The sequence below is a fragment of the Telmatherina bonti genome (genome assembly GCF_933228915.1).
Source record: "Telmatherina bonti genome assembly, chromosome: 5".
NCBI lineage: Eukaryota > Metazoa > Chordata > Actinopteri > Atheriniformes > Telmatherinidae > Telmatherina > Telmatherina bonti.
Genome location: NC_136623.1, coordinates 15,214,462 through 15,231,499, shown reverse-complemented (window position 1 = coordinate 15,231,499; position 17,038 = coordinate 15,214,462). Strand labels below are relative to the sequence as shown.

Sequence of the window (17,038 nt, the reverse complement as noted above, 5' to 3'; positions counted from 1 at the left end):
ATTCAGGGTTGTGGGGAAGCTGGAGCCTATCCCAGCCAGCTTTGGGCGACAGGCAGGGTACACCCTGGACAGCTTGCCAGTCCATTGCAGGGCCACACAGAGAGATGAACAACCACACTCACACTCACTCCTAGGGGCAATTTAGAGTGACCAATTAACCTAACATGCATGTCTTTGGATGGTGGGAGGAAGCTGGAGTACCCAGAGAGAACCCATGCATACATGGGGAGAACATGCAAACTCCACACAGAAAGGCCACTGACCAAACCAGCCAAGGATTGAACCAGTGACCTTCTTGCTGTGAGGCCACAGTGCTAACCACTGCGCCACCGTGCAGCCCATTTTCATCAATCCCAGAAGTAAATTTTAATGTTGTCGTAGGTTGTTTTTTTTTTTTGTGATTTTTTTTTAAATAAAAAAAACAATGATAACTAATAATTATAAGATAAAGAAGAAAATAGTGCCTTGTTCCAGAGGGGATGACTGCTAACATGTATTTCCTGTCTTCCATTGGAGCCTATTAAATCTGTCAGTGAACACACTTTCTTCACTGTGTTGTGTAGAGGAAGTGAGGTATCTTTCAGCAGCATGTGCAGCGTTACTTTCTGGACAATCAGCTCCAAAGTTATCCCAACACATGTCCACCTTTTTTTTTTATCACTTTGTTCAGTCTCTTTAAGTCTCTGGTTCTGATGCTCCAGCAGACTGCTGCAAAGCTGATTACACTTTTCTCAACAAACTATAGAAGATATGTAACATTTCTGTGCAAACACTGAATGATTTCAGCTTCCTTAAGAAGTAAACTCTGCTCTGATTTTCTTGTAGACATCTCATTTCCACGCCAGTCTGTTGTCCAGCAGAACTCAGTCGTACTTATTCCTCCACTTCTTCTCCAAGGATTCAGACATTGTTTTGTTTACTCTTGTTTGTCCTAAAGTCAACAATGATCTTTTTTGTGTTGTTTGTGCTCAAGATGGGTGATTGCTTCTGCAGCATCTCACAAATTCACTGACCAGTTGTTTGTACTCATCTTCGTGTCCATCACTGATACGCCCAGCAACTGCAGATTCATCAGAGTATTTCTGCAGGACCCAGGGTTGTTTTGGAAGTCCCAAGTGTCCAATGTGAAAAGAAATGGCGAGAGTACAGTTCCCTGTGCTGCTCCAGTGTTGCTGATTGCTATCTCAGACGCACAACCTTCTGGTTTCACTAACAGTAGTCTGTATGTAAGGTAGTATATGATCTTTTAAGCAGATAGATGATGCCGTCTTTGACCCCAAGCCCATTTAGATAAGTTAACTGTCATGGATCCTGAAAGGTGAACTGAACTAATGTAAACTGGATTGAATTTTCCAATACAGAATACAGTAGCAATAACTTTCAGTACATGCACATTGTTAATCTTTCTCCATAAAAGCATTGTTAGCTCCTCCTGCTGTTTTTAAATGCAAGTAAAGTTTCCAGCAAAATGTTACATTTGGTGTGGATGTAACTCATCATCTACTTTGATCGGGAAGATTTTGTCATTACTATATCTAGCCTTCTTTACCAGCCCCAAACTGCCAGTAGGACTTTTTTTTTTATCAGTCTGCATTGCTTTTGTTTTTATTTCACTTGTCCGCTTTAGTAATTTTGTAAGATTCAGTTGGTGTCCACTATTTCCGAAATAGAGTTAATTCGTGTTGTTCTTGCCTTGTCCATCCCGTCATCAGTGAGTGTAGCACAGTTGTCTTCTATAGAGTGTAGTCCGCGGTCTAAGTCCTTTGTAGACTTCCTGCACCTCCCAATCTCACACAGTCTTTGTAGTGACTTTATTAAAGCGACTCTTAGCTCTCTGCATCGCAGGGCATAAAGCAGTGGGTTGACTGCAGAATTGAGCAGGCAGAGGGTGCTGCAAAAGGCAAAAGCTCTCTGTTGTGTATGGGTCAGAAGCACGAAGATGTCAACCAACATGAAGGAGAGTGCAGGAAGCCAGCAGCCGACCAATATAAGCAAAATCAAGCCAAATGTACGAGCCAGCCGGATATCCATCCTCATACGGGCCTGACCTGAACCTGCTGCTCCCTGTAGGTTGGTCATGGAGGACTGATGGCGGTGGGCCTTCCACAGGATGAGAGCATAAGCCCCCAAAATGAGTGCTAGGAGCACCAGGATGAAGCTGGTCCAACAGGCCAGGTAGCCCTTGCTAATGTACGGAAACAAGCGGGAGCAAGGTGGAGTCAGGTCTGTGGGACACCTCCAACCCATCAGAGGCAGGAAGGAGATAAAGATGGTCATGGTCCAAAGAATCAGTAGGCTGAGCAGGGCTCTGCGGCGGGTCAGCAGCACCTTGTAGCTGCAAGCCAGATAGATGCAGAGATAGCGGTCCAGAGCAGTGAGCAGTAAAGACCCAACGGAAGTAGTAAAGGCCAAGGTGACACCGCCTAACTTAAAGAGGTACGCGGTTGGGCCGTCGCTGCGACGAAAGAGGTGAAAGTCCAGGAAGCTGGTGGTGAAGAAACAGCTGGCAAAAACATCAGCCAGAGCGAGGCTGCCAATGAACAGATAGGATGGCCGCTGTCGCAAACTAGCTGTGGTTGCAATCACCCCCAGCACAAGCGCATTTTCCATGAATGTGAAAGGACCAGCCAGGAAACAGATGGAGCCGATTGCCATTTTCTCAGCTGTTATTAGAACCATGTAGCATTCCAGCTTCTCACAGGACCGGTTAGCTGTGAGAAGAAAGAAACAGAAACATGAATATAGTTCAAGATCTTAGTTGATCAATGTGCTGAAGCAACGTTGTCAGCCAACTGCAGTTTGTATGTTTTAAACGAGTTGAAGATTTCATACGTGTTGGTGATGTGTTCACATAAACTTCTGTTGTTTGCTGCCATTGCTCCATTTCAGCTGTCAGTATCTGGGTTAAACTTAATCACAATCAGGGTTTCTTTAAGCGTGTATCTGCAGGAAAAGAACACAGAAAGGAATGCAATTATTAGATCAGATAAGTAAATGTTTTCTTATCTAAATTACACATTCAGAACTTCCTATGGAAGAATAAATAAAGAAGAGAACTAAATTACTTTTTTCTGTCTTTGTCAATATTGATTCTGGAGCGTAAAAGGAACATTAACATCTGTGAGTGAAAAAAAAAAAAGTCATTTAGAGGTCAGGGCAAATACATAATAATCATTACACTATCAGCTGATGATGATATTGGAGAGATAGTTGCCTGGACTCCAGTTTAAAGTGGGTCATAAAACAATTCATGCTCAAGTAAGAAAGATAAAAAATTTGTCATGTAGAAAGAATTTATTTGACCAACTGTTTCTTAAGTGCTAGCTTATATGAAAAAATGTCAAATATGTTGAGTAAGACTCATTTAATGTATATTAAAGCAACTGTAGTGACATTGTGCAACCCCAAAGCTATTAATATATTATCTTTGTCATGCAGGACTGCCTCAAACCTCATTGTGCAACATTAGTGAGACTTTCTCATACATTTATTGTCACTCCTTTGAAGACAGTCAGTAAAGATCATTTGGATTGCATTCCCAGCATGCTTTGTTGGGATTTATACAGCATTGTTAACTGCACACCTGAGCAGAAAACCTTTCTTGTCTTATATTCAACAGGATGAAGTCTGCCCTCTTTTGGAAACGAGGGGGATTGTATTTAAACAGTTAATCTGTGATGTTCATATGCAATGAAGTGTGCATCACCTGCATGCAATCAATGGATTGAACAATGTGATTGAAGCTGACATGAGAGGATTAGTTTATAGCAAGCGATGTGATAATCTAGAGTAGGCACTGTTTAACTTTTTGCTCATTAATGTTCAAATATATTTACTTACGACAAAACACAAGACACATGAGGATTTAAAATAACTTTTTGCACTGCAGATAAGGAAAAAACAGAAAATATTTACATGTAAAGAACCCAAATAAATTTTTTTTTTTTTTTTCTCAAAAAAGAAGAATTACTTCATGTCAAGTACCGGACTTGCAATATTTCTCCATTCAGCTAATACCCATAAGGGTGCATGCACAGTGGATATTACACAACCTCCGGTTATTCTCCCCTGTGGTGAAATCATTACAGACAGAGCACTGTGTTTCATCTCTTTCGTACAAACTGTGATAAAAAAAATTATAGCAACTGCAACGATAACAAATGTATCTGGAATTTAATATAAAGTAAAATATACGCTTTTTTAAAATTTATTGAAGTACACTAAAATAGAAGCTAATGTTGTACTTATCCCATGAGTCATTGTTGCACTCTCCCGTGTTGTTTAAAAGAACTAAAAACCCTTGTCGCATGTGAAGGGAAAACTGAAGTCACCACACAAAATCACTCTTTTTGTAACAACTGCGCAATACTTTGTGTCAAATATGGGATTTCACATGGGAGAACATCAAAAAGAACACAAAAATTCTGACAACATAATCCAAATCAGACATTCAAACAACTAAAAACATACAACTATAACAAGTCACCGCTGAATTCTAACATTTTTATGGCATATGAAAGGAATGTACTGCTAAAAGAAAAGAAAAAGTCTTTGGTAAGCTTACCTTGTCTTCTCGTTTGTCTGAAGCTGTCAGGTTATCTGATTTACTGTTGCTCTCATATGCAAAACAACCACAACATGATCACGCAGACCTGCAGACCAGACTGCTTACAACGAGCATGAGTGAAGGCAGAAGATGAGGAGGGTGGCTGTGATGACATGAGAGGGAGGGGGAAGGCAGACACAATGAAGGATAGCGCAATATGCTCTTTTAAAGTATCATCAAATGAAAATCAATGCAGGAAATTCCACTTTATGTATATATATATATACATATACATATATATATATATATATATATATATATATATATATATATATATGTATATATATATATATATATATATATATATATATATATATATATGTATATATATATATATATATATATATATATATATATATATATATATATATGTATATATATATATATATATATATATATATATATATATATATATATATATATATATATATATATATATATATATATATATATATATATGTATAGTGTGGTGATAAATCCAATCCAAATATTATTCCCAGAAGGAAATAAACAGCAAATGAGATACTGACACCATTTCATAGAAAATGTCATGTAGTTTTGAATATGTTAACAAATCTAAAAAAAAAAAAAAAAAGTCGTAACAAGGGGCACAAAAAGCTGGAAAAGTAATTGTCACAAATAAAACAAACAACTATGAGTGCATTTGACAACTACTTAGGTTAATTGCCAACTGGTCAAAACATGACCGAGCATAAAAATAGCTTTTCCTAATGTCTGCATATCAGCGTTTGACCATCAGGCTTGTTACATGCAGCTTGCATCGCTGATGGTATGCAGTTGCATTAATGACTGTTTGCCGCTTACACATCTTTAAAGGCTCCATCAATGCCAAAAAGTGTAATGAGGTTTTAGAGCAACGCATGCTCTCATCCAGACATCATCTCTCTCAGGGAAGGCCTTGTATATTTTAGAATGACAAGAGCGCTGTTCATTTATATATATTTAGCAACAAATATTACCTTGTTCCAACTTTTCTTTCAATGTGTTGCTCCCAAGACATAGTGAAAAATTAAACCGATAAATAAAACTAGACTTTAAACTCATTTTCTTTTGAAAGTCATCTCTTAACACACCATCAAATGCAGAAAAATATCTTCTTCTTGGAGGAGCACATTCCTTGAGGTGTTATTGTGTACCTTAGGGTGAAAAAATAGGATATACATCTGATCCTGGTGGTGCAAAAATACACTTGACCTATAAATACAAATTGATAAAATATACCTAATGTGAGCTATTTTTCCATTTGAGGTCTCTATTCAGGAAGTGTGGCAGATTGTAATACTGATAGTAATACAACAGGGGGCAAGACTTTTCATACTTCAGTGTTGCTTTGTAGTGACTGTCATACCTGTAGTGATGAATTCAAAGTTTGCTCCACTTATAATTTTTAGGCAAACTCATTGGTCTTTTCAACAAATTAGGTCATTTAATTTAGAATAAATCCTTCTGGTAAAAGTAAAGCACATTAATTCAATAACAATTTAATCAGGCCAGAAAATCACAAACCTGAGGCATTCTGACATTATTTGATGACCTATTTGAGGCTTTCCAGTTTGCAAAAAAAAAAGTATGCTCAAAAGCTAACAAATAGGTAAAATGACATGAAAAGAGATCAAAAATAAATAAAAACTTGACCCAAAAAAAGTATATGGTTTGGGTTTTGAAGAATATTCAAGTTCACTGTATTAAAACAACGTCTTATGAAAAGTGACATCTGGTACACCGTGTCTTCTCCTCCACTGAAATAATAGATTAAAGCAGGCCAGAAGGCTGGAAATGTAATTAGGAGCAGATAGTGCAGCCAGAATAAGATTTCCTCTCTGTCACTGTCTGGCCAGGTGCAGCATAGATACCCCAAACAACAGGATGGACCAAAGCCAGAAATCTTCAATTATTTGTTAAGATTACATCATCCTCTCACACAACCCCCTTAAAAAGATCACCCTGGGCATGAGCATGAAAGCTGGCTTCACTACTTCAGATTTATTCTTTTTATAATTCATTATTAAGATTTCATCCCTTCATTTCCAGATTACCAGATCTTCGGAGAGCAGAATCAGATCAGATGTTGAGAAAAAAATTGGGGGAAAAAAATAGTAACAACAATCAAAAATCTATGATCTTGCTTTTATTTATGTGCAAGTATGGAAGTTTAAAAGGAACAAATGACATGCATTTATGTGAAGACTGATGCAATTATTATCTGCTGATAATTATGATTGTATGATTGACTGCACATTGATTATACTTTGTCATCTTGCACTCATCTGCCACTTATCTCTCCCACTTTAACAACTGCCGCTGCCTTCAGCATTTTTGTTCTGCCACAATACATATACTGTATATAATATGTTGTTGTTTGTTTGCACATTGCACATTATGTTATATATATATATATATATATATATATATATATATATATATATATATATATATATATATATATATATATATATAATCTTTTATTCTACTTAATTACATTATGGGTAAGAAGTAAACAAATTCAGCTCTCTGTATGCTCTGCACGCATAGTGCATTGACAATGACACTGACTTTCACTTTTGCTTTGATTAATAAGACATCTTTTAAATTAAAAAAAATAAACTTAATATTTCCTTACCAGGTATAAATACTGGTGCTGAGATGAACTGTTGATAATGTGTGCTCAAAAATCCAGGAAGTGTTTATTAAAGTGTACACCAGGGCTTTTGTTTTTCAGGGAAGTGACACCTTCTGATTCTGTTTGAAGCTTCACTGTGTGGTCAGGATGTGGTTTTAATTTGAATAAATGAAATGATAAAAAAAACAAAAAAAAAAACAAAAAAAAAAAACATCAAAACTTATAAGAAATACCAAACTCATCTGTGTGGGAAAGTCAGTGCCTGTAAAGATTTTTAAGCAAGAACTGTAAATGAGAAAGTGTTTGAGCAGTTTAGGGGCAGCCACCGTTAAAGGCTCTCAGTTTGAGCTTGACTTATAAAACCTCCATAAAGAGCTGAGTTGAGTGGGGCAGCTCTGAAAGTGATGAAATTATATCATTTAAAGCTTTAAAAAGCAATGAACAAAACTTAAACTGGATTCTGAAGCACTCTCAGATGGGGGTGCAAGGGGTTTGTGGAGACGCTCAGAAGTTATGTAACAAAATAGAAAAACAATATAATAATGTTTATGCAAAATTGAACAACAGTTTCACAAATATTTCTACAAAATATAAAATAGGTTTATCCATTAAAATACATATTTATTATTCAATTTATTTCTTTCCAACAAAACCAGGGTGACCCAGATTTAAATGTGGACAATTATGGACACAAGGACCAGGATGCTTCTTATGTGGCGTCTTTCCTTCTGGCTACTGTAAAGAAAAATTTAAACTTTAACCCCAAGAGTGATGCTAGGCAAAAATGTTGTGGGAAAAAATCATATCTGTATCTTCATCAATGACATAATCAAGTTTTTGACATAAACTGCAGAATAAATAAAATAGGACAAGGTACTGTTGTACTGGATGAATATCCAGATATGAGTGTGAAATCACACTTGTTGCTTATTTTTTCAGTTACATTGAAGTTGATATTTATGAAAACATCCTAAAATGTTCAGAGAGGATCTTTAAAGTTAACATGTTTAGTATAAAAATGGTTTTAGCTTTTAGTAATGACAAATGTTTTGCTGTTAATTTAGTCCTGGATTATTGACAAACATGTCTGAATATGTCATGTACACATCTTTTTTTTTTTTTAAGGTTACAAATTTTGATAAAATTGGGCACTGATGGCACAGCATTATTCCTTTCTGTTTCTGTTTTCAAAACAGCATTTGATCAAACAATAAGTTAGGGGACAGTTAGCTGAAAAATTAGGGTACAATACTGAAAAATGTTTGAGAACCACTCACGCTGGTGTCATTTGGCCTATCCAGCAGCCTAAATTAAAAAGAGACCTTTTTTTTTTTATAACTGAGCTGATCTGCTAGTGCAGTTTAAGGTTTTCAATAATCAGTAACATTCTTAACGTAAGAAGTCAATAGGCAAAGAGTACCAACACCTCCATTTAGTAGCTCAGGCTTACCAGATATAATAATTTAGATTTTGAAAGTTTGATGCAATCCAAGCCTTTAAATTCTTTTAACTATTGACCAACCTAATCACAAAATCCATTGTTTGATTTTTAAGGGACATAAATTGTAACGTCATCTTCAAAGCTACAGTAAAAAATGCCATGTTTTTTAGACTCCTGGTTGTGAAAGGAAAACTGCTCCTCAAGATGAGAAAAGGTCTTACCGAAGTGTCCTATTAAAAGCCCAGAAGGATGCTGCAATGAAGTCTGAAATAACCAGGATATCAGAGCTACCAGGGTAACAAAATAATGTTTCAGTACGATAACATGGCTTAAAACAAGACATAAACTTTTCCAAATATCTCATTACAATCCAAGTGAGCCTGGAAGAGTATTTTCATATTTTTCTCCAACACTTTGGAAAGAAAGAGCAGTTTAAAAAAAATAAGGCCTGTAATAAGGCAGAACTAAAGCATATTAATTAGGTTTATTTATGGAAAGCTGCACACTTCGCATGCTTAAAAGTGGCAGGGACACTCAGCCTGAAGTCAGGCAAATGGTTATCAAAGTCAAAACACAATGCCCTATAAAACTAAAGGCACTTCTATTCCATTTAGTTCCACCCAAACTGTGTTGAGACAGTTTGAGTTTAGAGGATGGAGACGTCCACTTGTCTTATGATATTTGACCAGCAGGGGGATTTGTGTAAGCATGAAACCTTGAGACTAGGCAAAAGGCCTCTAAAGCTTCATCTAGCCATGTGAATTTGTATTTATAAGATATATTCTCAGGTCAACAACAGCAGGTATATTTTTTTTATTTCACAAATACTGAGTCAGAATGCATTAGGCCTATTTGAAAACTCTATAAAAACAGACTCATCAGTTTGCTGTACAGCAGGTATTTGTAAACAAAATGTTGAAGGAAAAACATGATTATTATCTCAAATATGCAAATTGTTGCTTCCTATCTATATTGAAATGATCATATGGTTGTTTTCAAATGATATGGAACTCATCATTTTACAATGAGAAAGGGTCAGTGTGGAAATTCACAAGTAAAACATTCAAGCAATGTTTGCACACAGTTTACATTTGCATAGCTGCATCTGAACAAACCATAGGACGTGTGGAACAATCCCCGGCATACAGGATCAATATGAAGATGTTAGTCATTATTATGTTGTGTTGGATGAAAACCCAAAACAGCATTTTTTTCTTAGCTCGTTTTGAGGCCACTTCAGTCATTCAGTCGGCGACTAACTCCTCTGTATACCGAAGCATACGAGCCAAACATGAGGTCATCTACCTGACAGCTAATGTAAGCTGAAACTAGGTTACATAACTGAACAATGATCCAAAACACAGCTGCAAATCTACAAGAGGATGGTTAAAAAAAAAGAGGGGAATCTGTGTTCAAATAGTGTGAAACTATCAGATCTTAACAAATAACATCTGTGCTTCAATGAACACTTGAAAATTTCAATTAAGCAAAGCAGAGTGGGCAAAAATTCCTTTACGGTGATGTGAGAGTGATGGTATGATCTAGAAAAAATTTCTGCTGCTCAAGGTGGTTCCACTCACAGTTGCATTACAGGGTGTACTTAACTTTTTATGTTTCTAAGTAAACAGTGAAATAGTGCAACATGTCATGTGTTGATAACTTTTTATACCTCAAAATTGAACGTGGATGCGCTTGTTTATCATTTAGTTCTGTATGCAACAATAAATAGTATTTATTCGGAAACCAGGTAGAGCTGGAGCTTTTTAAAATAACATGGAACTTCTGTCAGATTATTTTTAGATACTATATTACTGAATGTTTGTACAAAAAAGTACAAAAAATCTAACAGGAAATATTGTGCTGTTCTCACTCATATGCAAGTCACTTTGGACAAAAGAATCTGCTAAATTACTGTAGAATAGAATAGAATAGAATAGAATAGAATAGAATAGAATAGAATAGAATTAATATGTCTAAAATTGGGAAGACATTAGAGCCCTGAAAAGTTTAAAACAACTTTGTTTAATGTTTGAAAAATAAATGTTGTACATTTGAAAACACTATCTTTAATCTTCTGTTGAACAATTCAATTACATATGTGAAAATAGATTGAATATATTTAGTACCTTAGAACTGCCATTAAAACAGCATGTGTTAGTATGATTACTTTCCATTATATTACTACTACATGGGAAGGGGAAATAAGATAAAACAAATATAGGGATTTTTTAAAAGTGTTTGGACAAAAGATCATGTGAAACCATTCTGTTTCTGTTCTTTCCCACTTCTCTTTATTTGTACATCTGTGTTTTTCACACATTTAAGAGAATTTAAAGAGCACTCAAACCTCTTTTAACTAATTTACTTCACACCATTCACACTCAATACCTACCATGAATGACCAATACTATTCAGTTTCTCTGTGCCATCGGCAGCTCAGGGTGAGAAAAAGTAAGGATCAAGCAGATTTTGCATTTTCCATTCTGCTTTTCCAGATCTGGTGTACTTTCACCTTGTGACATGTTTACACTGCCAACCTTTGCAGCCTGATAAGTTGTGTGTAACCTACAGAAGCCTCTCTGTGACCTACTTTCCATACATAGCTTACTCTTGATGGGTGCAACTCCCTTCAAAAGCAGCTTTCCTATAAGGAGTTTCCTTCCATGGCCAAACAGCTGTGACTGGTTGACACACATTATGTTGCATAACCCCTTTTAAAGAGTCTGAGATTAAACAAAAAGAGTTGTGTTGATCATGGAGTAGTATTTTAGTTGATTTTGCATGTTGTCTGATAATTTGTTGACTTGGACCTACACACTCCAATAAAAGCATTGCAGTAGACTAAAAGGTCGCTGATTATGTCCTTAAACAGCAAAGGAAAATGTTTCAAAGTAAACTTTGAATAAAATCTATCAAAGTAAAAAGGAAACTATGAAAACTAAACTGGGTTTAGATAAAGAAGTTTTATTCTCCAGAAGCAAGAAAATATCAGTTGGCAAAAATAAACAACAGATACATTAAAAACATCTAAAAGAAACATCCAAAGTTGCTACAACTCTTGACATACTTTCGTAGCCAAGACAATAATTTCCTATCCTCATCACTGAACATACCTAAATGACTTTTCCATGTGTTGCCTTAGATTTATTGCCTTAAGACACAGCCTTTTTCTTGGCTAATTTAGGCTTTTGTGGCTGCTTGTGGCAGTCTTCATTATGTATTGTTGCATAAAGAAAGTCAAGAGTTTAGAGCTATAACTATAAACCACTTGTTGGTAAAAACAAAATGGTATGGGGATAAGTTTCAGTAAGATACTGTCGAGTTGTTTTGCAACCAAGACAAATGACATGGGGGGATGGGCAGCTCACGGGCATGGTGGTATTTCAGCTGGTTGCAGCTGTTGCTGCGCAGCTACCTTAACAAAGTTCATATAAACCCTGAAACTCTATCGTTTCCTTTTGTAGGAAATGTATGAAGCCTTATATATTTAAATGGACTTATTTATCATGTTATTACATAACACCAAGCGGTGTCTCATCTCGAATAAACCCTTGATACAGTGTTCCAAAACGTTTGTGCTGTATCAAAGCGGTAATTTCCAAAATGTTACATCCTGTAAGCGTGTGGTTTCGGTGAAAGACAGTGGTTGTTTTTGTTGTATTTTCTCCTCTTCGCTCAGGACATACCCGGACGAGCTGCAACAAAGGAGAGGGGAGGAGGGTTCGTGATTGACGTCATCAGTCTGGCAACAGGAATGAACGCGTCTGCATCTCTCGATACCGATTGGTCGTTCAGCTCAGCCTTGCGTCGTGATTGGTCAGATTCCTGAGCGGACAGACTACATATCGCTGCTGTGGATTCCATTTTGTTGCAATTCAGAGTCGGGAGGGAGAAGTGGCGTTTCTACGACCACTGTTTACATCACATTAAGCCTCAGGGGAGTCGGATTTGTAGGAAATATAGCTTGCTGTGCTTCCTACACATTCCGTTGAGGGGATATCTGAGGCTAACAAAATATAAATCTGACGAAAGGCTTCAACAACCAAGCCTGAAGAAGTCGGTAAGAGACTCCGTGTTGTGCGTCGTCGCCATATTGAGTTCAGTTTCTTTGTTTTGGTTTGGTGCCAAAGTTGTGACATAAATTGCAAAAGCGTAATTTTTTTTTAAAGTTATGATCTTAGTTTGACAATACAATCGATTGGGCAGCGACTAATAAAGCATTCCTTTTGTTTTTCACCCATAAAGATATGACACAAAACCAAACCCATTCGTCTGCAATAAACTAATCCTGCGTCGTACAAACAACTGGGACGAGGTTGCACTTTTCTTATGTAACTAATTATTTTGATGCAAAGTGGCGATGAAAAATAAGATGTTTGCAGTTAAATGAAAGGTTTGATGATGAACTGTTTGATTGGTTATTGATGTGTGTGATGACGCACTTATGTCAGTTAAACGTAATCGATGCTTTGTTACACAATTGTGTACTTAAATCCCATTATCTGCGATCGTGTCCGTTTTCACATTTATAATGGACATTTTTCTTTCTGGTTTAAAGGCCGTCGGCTTCTTGGAACATCGTGCGCCGAGGTGAATTAATGTTCAACTCGGCTCCACGGCACAACATCGCTCATTGGCACATGAAAACTTCAAACCTTGCTGGACATACAAGTGCAGCGAGAAGTAGAAGAACTACTTCGAGGACCTGGGGACCGATTGGAGGTGAAAGATTGAAGAGGGATCTCTGCTTTGTCAACTTTCTGACAACAAAGAGGTGAGCTGGGGTTGTTTTGCTCTTGGTTGTGTGGGGGAGGGGCGTGGCGGCCCTGGCTGTCTGGCGCTGCTGCACGTAGCGCCGAGTTTTGTTGAATATACAGTTGTGCTCATATTTATTTATACTCTTTCATTAAAGAAGAAAAAAATACAGCTGCCTGTAAAATAAGCTGAAATTGATTTAAGTAATAATAAATGAAATTGATGAAAATCTTTACATTGTTTTCCAATTCTGGTTCAATAGATTTTTTTTTTTTTTTTTTTTTTTTTTTTTTTTTGGAAAAGCAAACAAATATGATAATTTTATTACATATTACATCACTCGTAAGCTAATATTTTGTTGAACAATCCTTTTAATGTTTCCTCTACAGTCAGATGTTTTCTGTTCCTCTCAGTCAGACTTTTGCACCTATTGACAGGTATTTTGTCCCACTGTTCAACAGAAAAATGCTCTAATTTCTCCAGGACCAATTTCTTTGTTTTTTTTTCTTTCTTCAACTTAATTAAATGAAAAAACAGTGTCTTATATTACTAAATTATATTTTTGCAAATTTTTAGTTATTGTTCCTTTTTTAAGTCTCCAGTTATTTGAGTGACTGTTGTAAATTCAGCCTTTTCTTTAATGAAAGGCTATGAATACATATGAACACAACTGTATGACTAGATGCCTTTCTGAGCTGTCAATTTTACACCATTTTTCTTTTATTGTGCTAAAATATAAATTTTATTATTTTTGCAGTTAACCGTTTGCTCTGATATTTTAGGTGACACGTAGCACAGAAAAATGGGAGGTGGAGAGAGGTACAACATTCCAATTTCCCACCCTGAACGCCCCAAGAAGAACCATCAACTTGGCAAGGCCAAGCAGAGAAGCCGTGACCAGAATGGAGCAGCAGCATCTGCTGGAGGAACAGGTGGCCTTCATCATCTCGGCCACCGCAGGAGCGACAAAGGCGCAGCCTACCACAGGTCTCCAGAGGCACGGCAGGCCGTGTCCGTGGAGAAAAATGCTTCTGTCCGTTTAACCACCAACTATGATCAGAACTGGGAGGGTGCAGTATCCCATCTTAACACACTCCTGGCAACACAGGGCAGCCCAAGCTATGCAGGGCCTAAGTTCAGTGAGCCACCCTCACCCAGTGTGTTACCCAAACCCCCCAGCCACTGGGTGTCTTTCCCAATTGGCTCCTGTGACCACAGGGAGATGATGGCCTTTCAACTCAAGAGCCTCCTGAAGGTGCAGGCTTGAGAGAGATACCCACATAAAAAAAAGAGCCAATGCATGTACTGGGACTCCAAGGTGCTCACCTACCAGGATTGCCTCAGGGCTGTAAAACACTTTACTGGTTTTGGACTGAAATCTTTCAAAGTTGGACATTAACAGCAATGATTTACTGTTAAGTCCTATCTGAGATTAATTTTCTTACTACAGCCCTGCGGTGTTGCTGATCGGTGATTCCTTTAGTAGTGCCAGTTTTTGTGACTGATGACATACTGGATTTTTGTTCTTTTGTTTTGTTGTTTTGGTGTTGGCTGTTAAAGCAGATAGTGTGCTTTTTTTCACCACAAACAAGGATTCTTGTATCAACCAGGTAAAATCCCACAACTGATATAGTCCATTTCTGTGGACAGACAGAATTCTGATTCATTTAAATAAGTGTAGAAACAGTGCTTTTGAAGTAACTTTGAAAGCTCAGTGCTGATGCACAATGGTCTTTGATTTTTTTTTTATATATATATATATATATATACATACTTTTTTCCTTTTTTTTTTTTCTCATGCATTGTATTCCTTGTTTGATGTGTAAAAGGGCACTCAACCGCAGTTCTGCAGGGAAAAACTTTTTTTTTTCTATTCTTCCTCTTGGAGATAAAAAAAAAAGCTTGTGGGTAAGTACAGGTCAGAAACATAACCTCAAATGAGACCCTCGCACATGAGGCCTTGGATTGCCACCTCTTGTACCCTTTTTTTAAACTGCGCTGTGCGCACATGCACTATAGGAGGTGGGTGTCTCGAAGGTCCACAACACTCTATCATAGCATTATTTTGTAGGAAAAAAATCCTTTTTGTTGAAGTTGGAAAGTGTTTGAAGCGCTATGTGTAACCAAAGTAATGTTTTGCTGCATTTCTTTTGGCACTATGTGTGGTTGGCATTATTGCCACTCTTACTTAAATCTTGCCAGCCGTGATGAATGAATTTAACGCTGTTAGTCTGTTCCAATCAATACTGTTACTGCACCTCACTTTCTGCCTACCCGGCACAGCCGTCATATAGCTATAACTTGCGGAAGAGGGCCTAATTTAAATAATTTGGTCCTGTTAACTATATGCAACTGTTTCGAGGGTGAGGTCGACGTGAGGGTATCTGGAGGGAAATAGCTCAAAGGCCTCTGGGTAAGGCAAGATGCTGTTGTTTACAAATTTAATTGAAAAGGCTGGCCAGCTGATAATCGGCACACTTGCTGCCCACTATTTACCCTCTTGCACTGCAATCAGGCTTTTTTTTCCCTTTCCCTAAGTAACATGCTCGGATGTTATTGTGATATAAGTGACTATCTTGTGAATTTTGTTTTGGTTATTAGGTCCTCTATGGAGGCTGTTTGTTTTCCCTACTGCAGAGTTGAAGCTGTTAATGGCCAGCATAAAAGTAACAAAACAACTGTTAAAGTTCAAGAGCCATGTAAATAATGACATGTATAAAGTACTTGTAGCATATGTACATTCGCAGGCAGTTTGATGCCTGTATGACAAAAGTATTTTTAGTAATAACACTGAATGTATAAGACATGCTAAGGACATGTCTTAACTTCAATACTGAAGAATATTTTTGTTAAAAAAAATAAAAGAAAAACCTGCCTATAGCATTTGCCAGTACCCCTGCACTGTTATCTTTCCAAATATCTTGCACATGTTTTTTATTGTTTTTACAACACAGTGTAGGGTGAAAAATGCTAAGCATGAATAAAATACAATTTCATATCAATTGGGCTCGAGGAGACTTGCACTTGTAGGGATTTGTTTGCCATTTACATTTCTGACCCCTATGTTGATAAATTTGGTGCCTCATTTAAAACCCATGCAAATTGTTTTTCATTTAACCACTTAAAAAATGCATTTAAAAAAAAAAAGTCACCATCAGCTGTTCTTCCGCCAGCTGATGGTTGAAGTTCATCTGGGGTTTTCCAACTTTTCTTTTCTTCCTTTTTTGTCAGTTATCACGCATAGCAAAGTCTCCTCATTCTAAAGTAAGAAAAAAAATTGGCTTTTAATTCGTCCCCCTCTGACTTGTCACCGAATTTGAAGTTATGTGCCCCATTCAGAATTTGTAATTTGTTTCAAATTTGTAAGAAAATGTGCTCAGAATTGATAAAATGAACTAAATTAAATAAATCCTTTCCCCTCCCCCCCACATCTGTTTTGTGTCTGAATTTTATTTTTTTTTTCCCCTTTTTACAAGAATGTTTTTTGTAAATGTCAACATGGGTAGTTATGTTCATAAAAACTAATCATTTCAACGTGTCTGGAAATACTGGACAATTTGTCACGATGGTCCACAACAATCTCCACTTCTTCCCA

The 17,038-nt window shown here is 36.9% G+C and overlaps 2 protein-coding genes across 2 annotated transcripts; one reads left to right on the top strand and one right to left on the bottom strand.

Moving 5' to 3' along the window:
- Positions 1-1,641: 1,641 nt before the first annotated feature.
- On the bottom strand, positions 1,642-12,552 carry cnr2 (cannabinoid receptor 2; the record flags this gene model as incomplete). The annotated part of the gene is made up of 2 exons (XM_079241026.1): positions 1,642-2,711; positions 12,375-12,552. The coding sequence occupies 2 exons, from the start codon at positions 12,550-12,552 to the stop codon at positions 1,642-1,644; spliced, it is 1,248 nt and encodes a 415-aa protein (XP_079097152.1).
- Positions 12,553-12,575: 23 nt separating this feature from the next.
- pnrc2 (proline-rich nuclear receptor coactivator 2) lies at positions 12,576-16,866 on the top strand. The gene is made up of 3 exons (XM_079241362.1): positions 12,576-12,748; positions 13,247-13,462; positions 14,226-16,866. The coding sequence occupies exon 3, from the start codon at positions 14,246-14,248 to the stop codon at positions 14,708-14,710; it is 465 nt and encodes a 154-aa protein (XP_079097488.1). The 5' UTR covers positions 12,576-12,748; positions 13,247-13,462; positions 14,226-14,245; the 3' UTR covers positions 14,711-16,866.
- Positions 16,867-17,038: the final 172 nt, after the last annotated feature.

Bases quoted from the DNA above. Each gene is read 5' to 3' on its own strand.
- pnrc2 (XM_079241362.1), top strand. From the start codon at position 14,246: ATGGGAGGTGGAGAGAGGTACAACATTCCAATTTCCCACCCTGAACGC.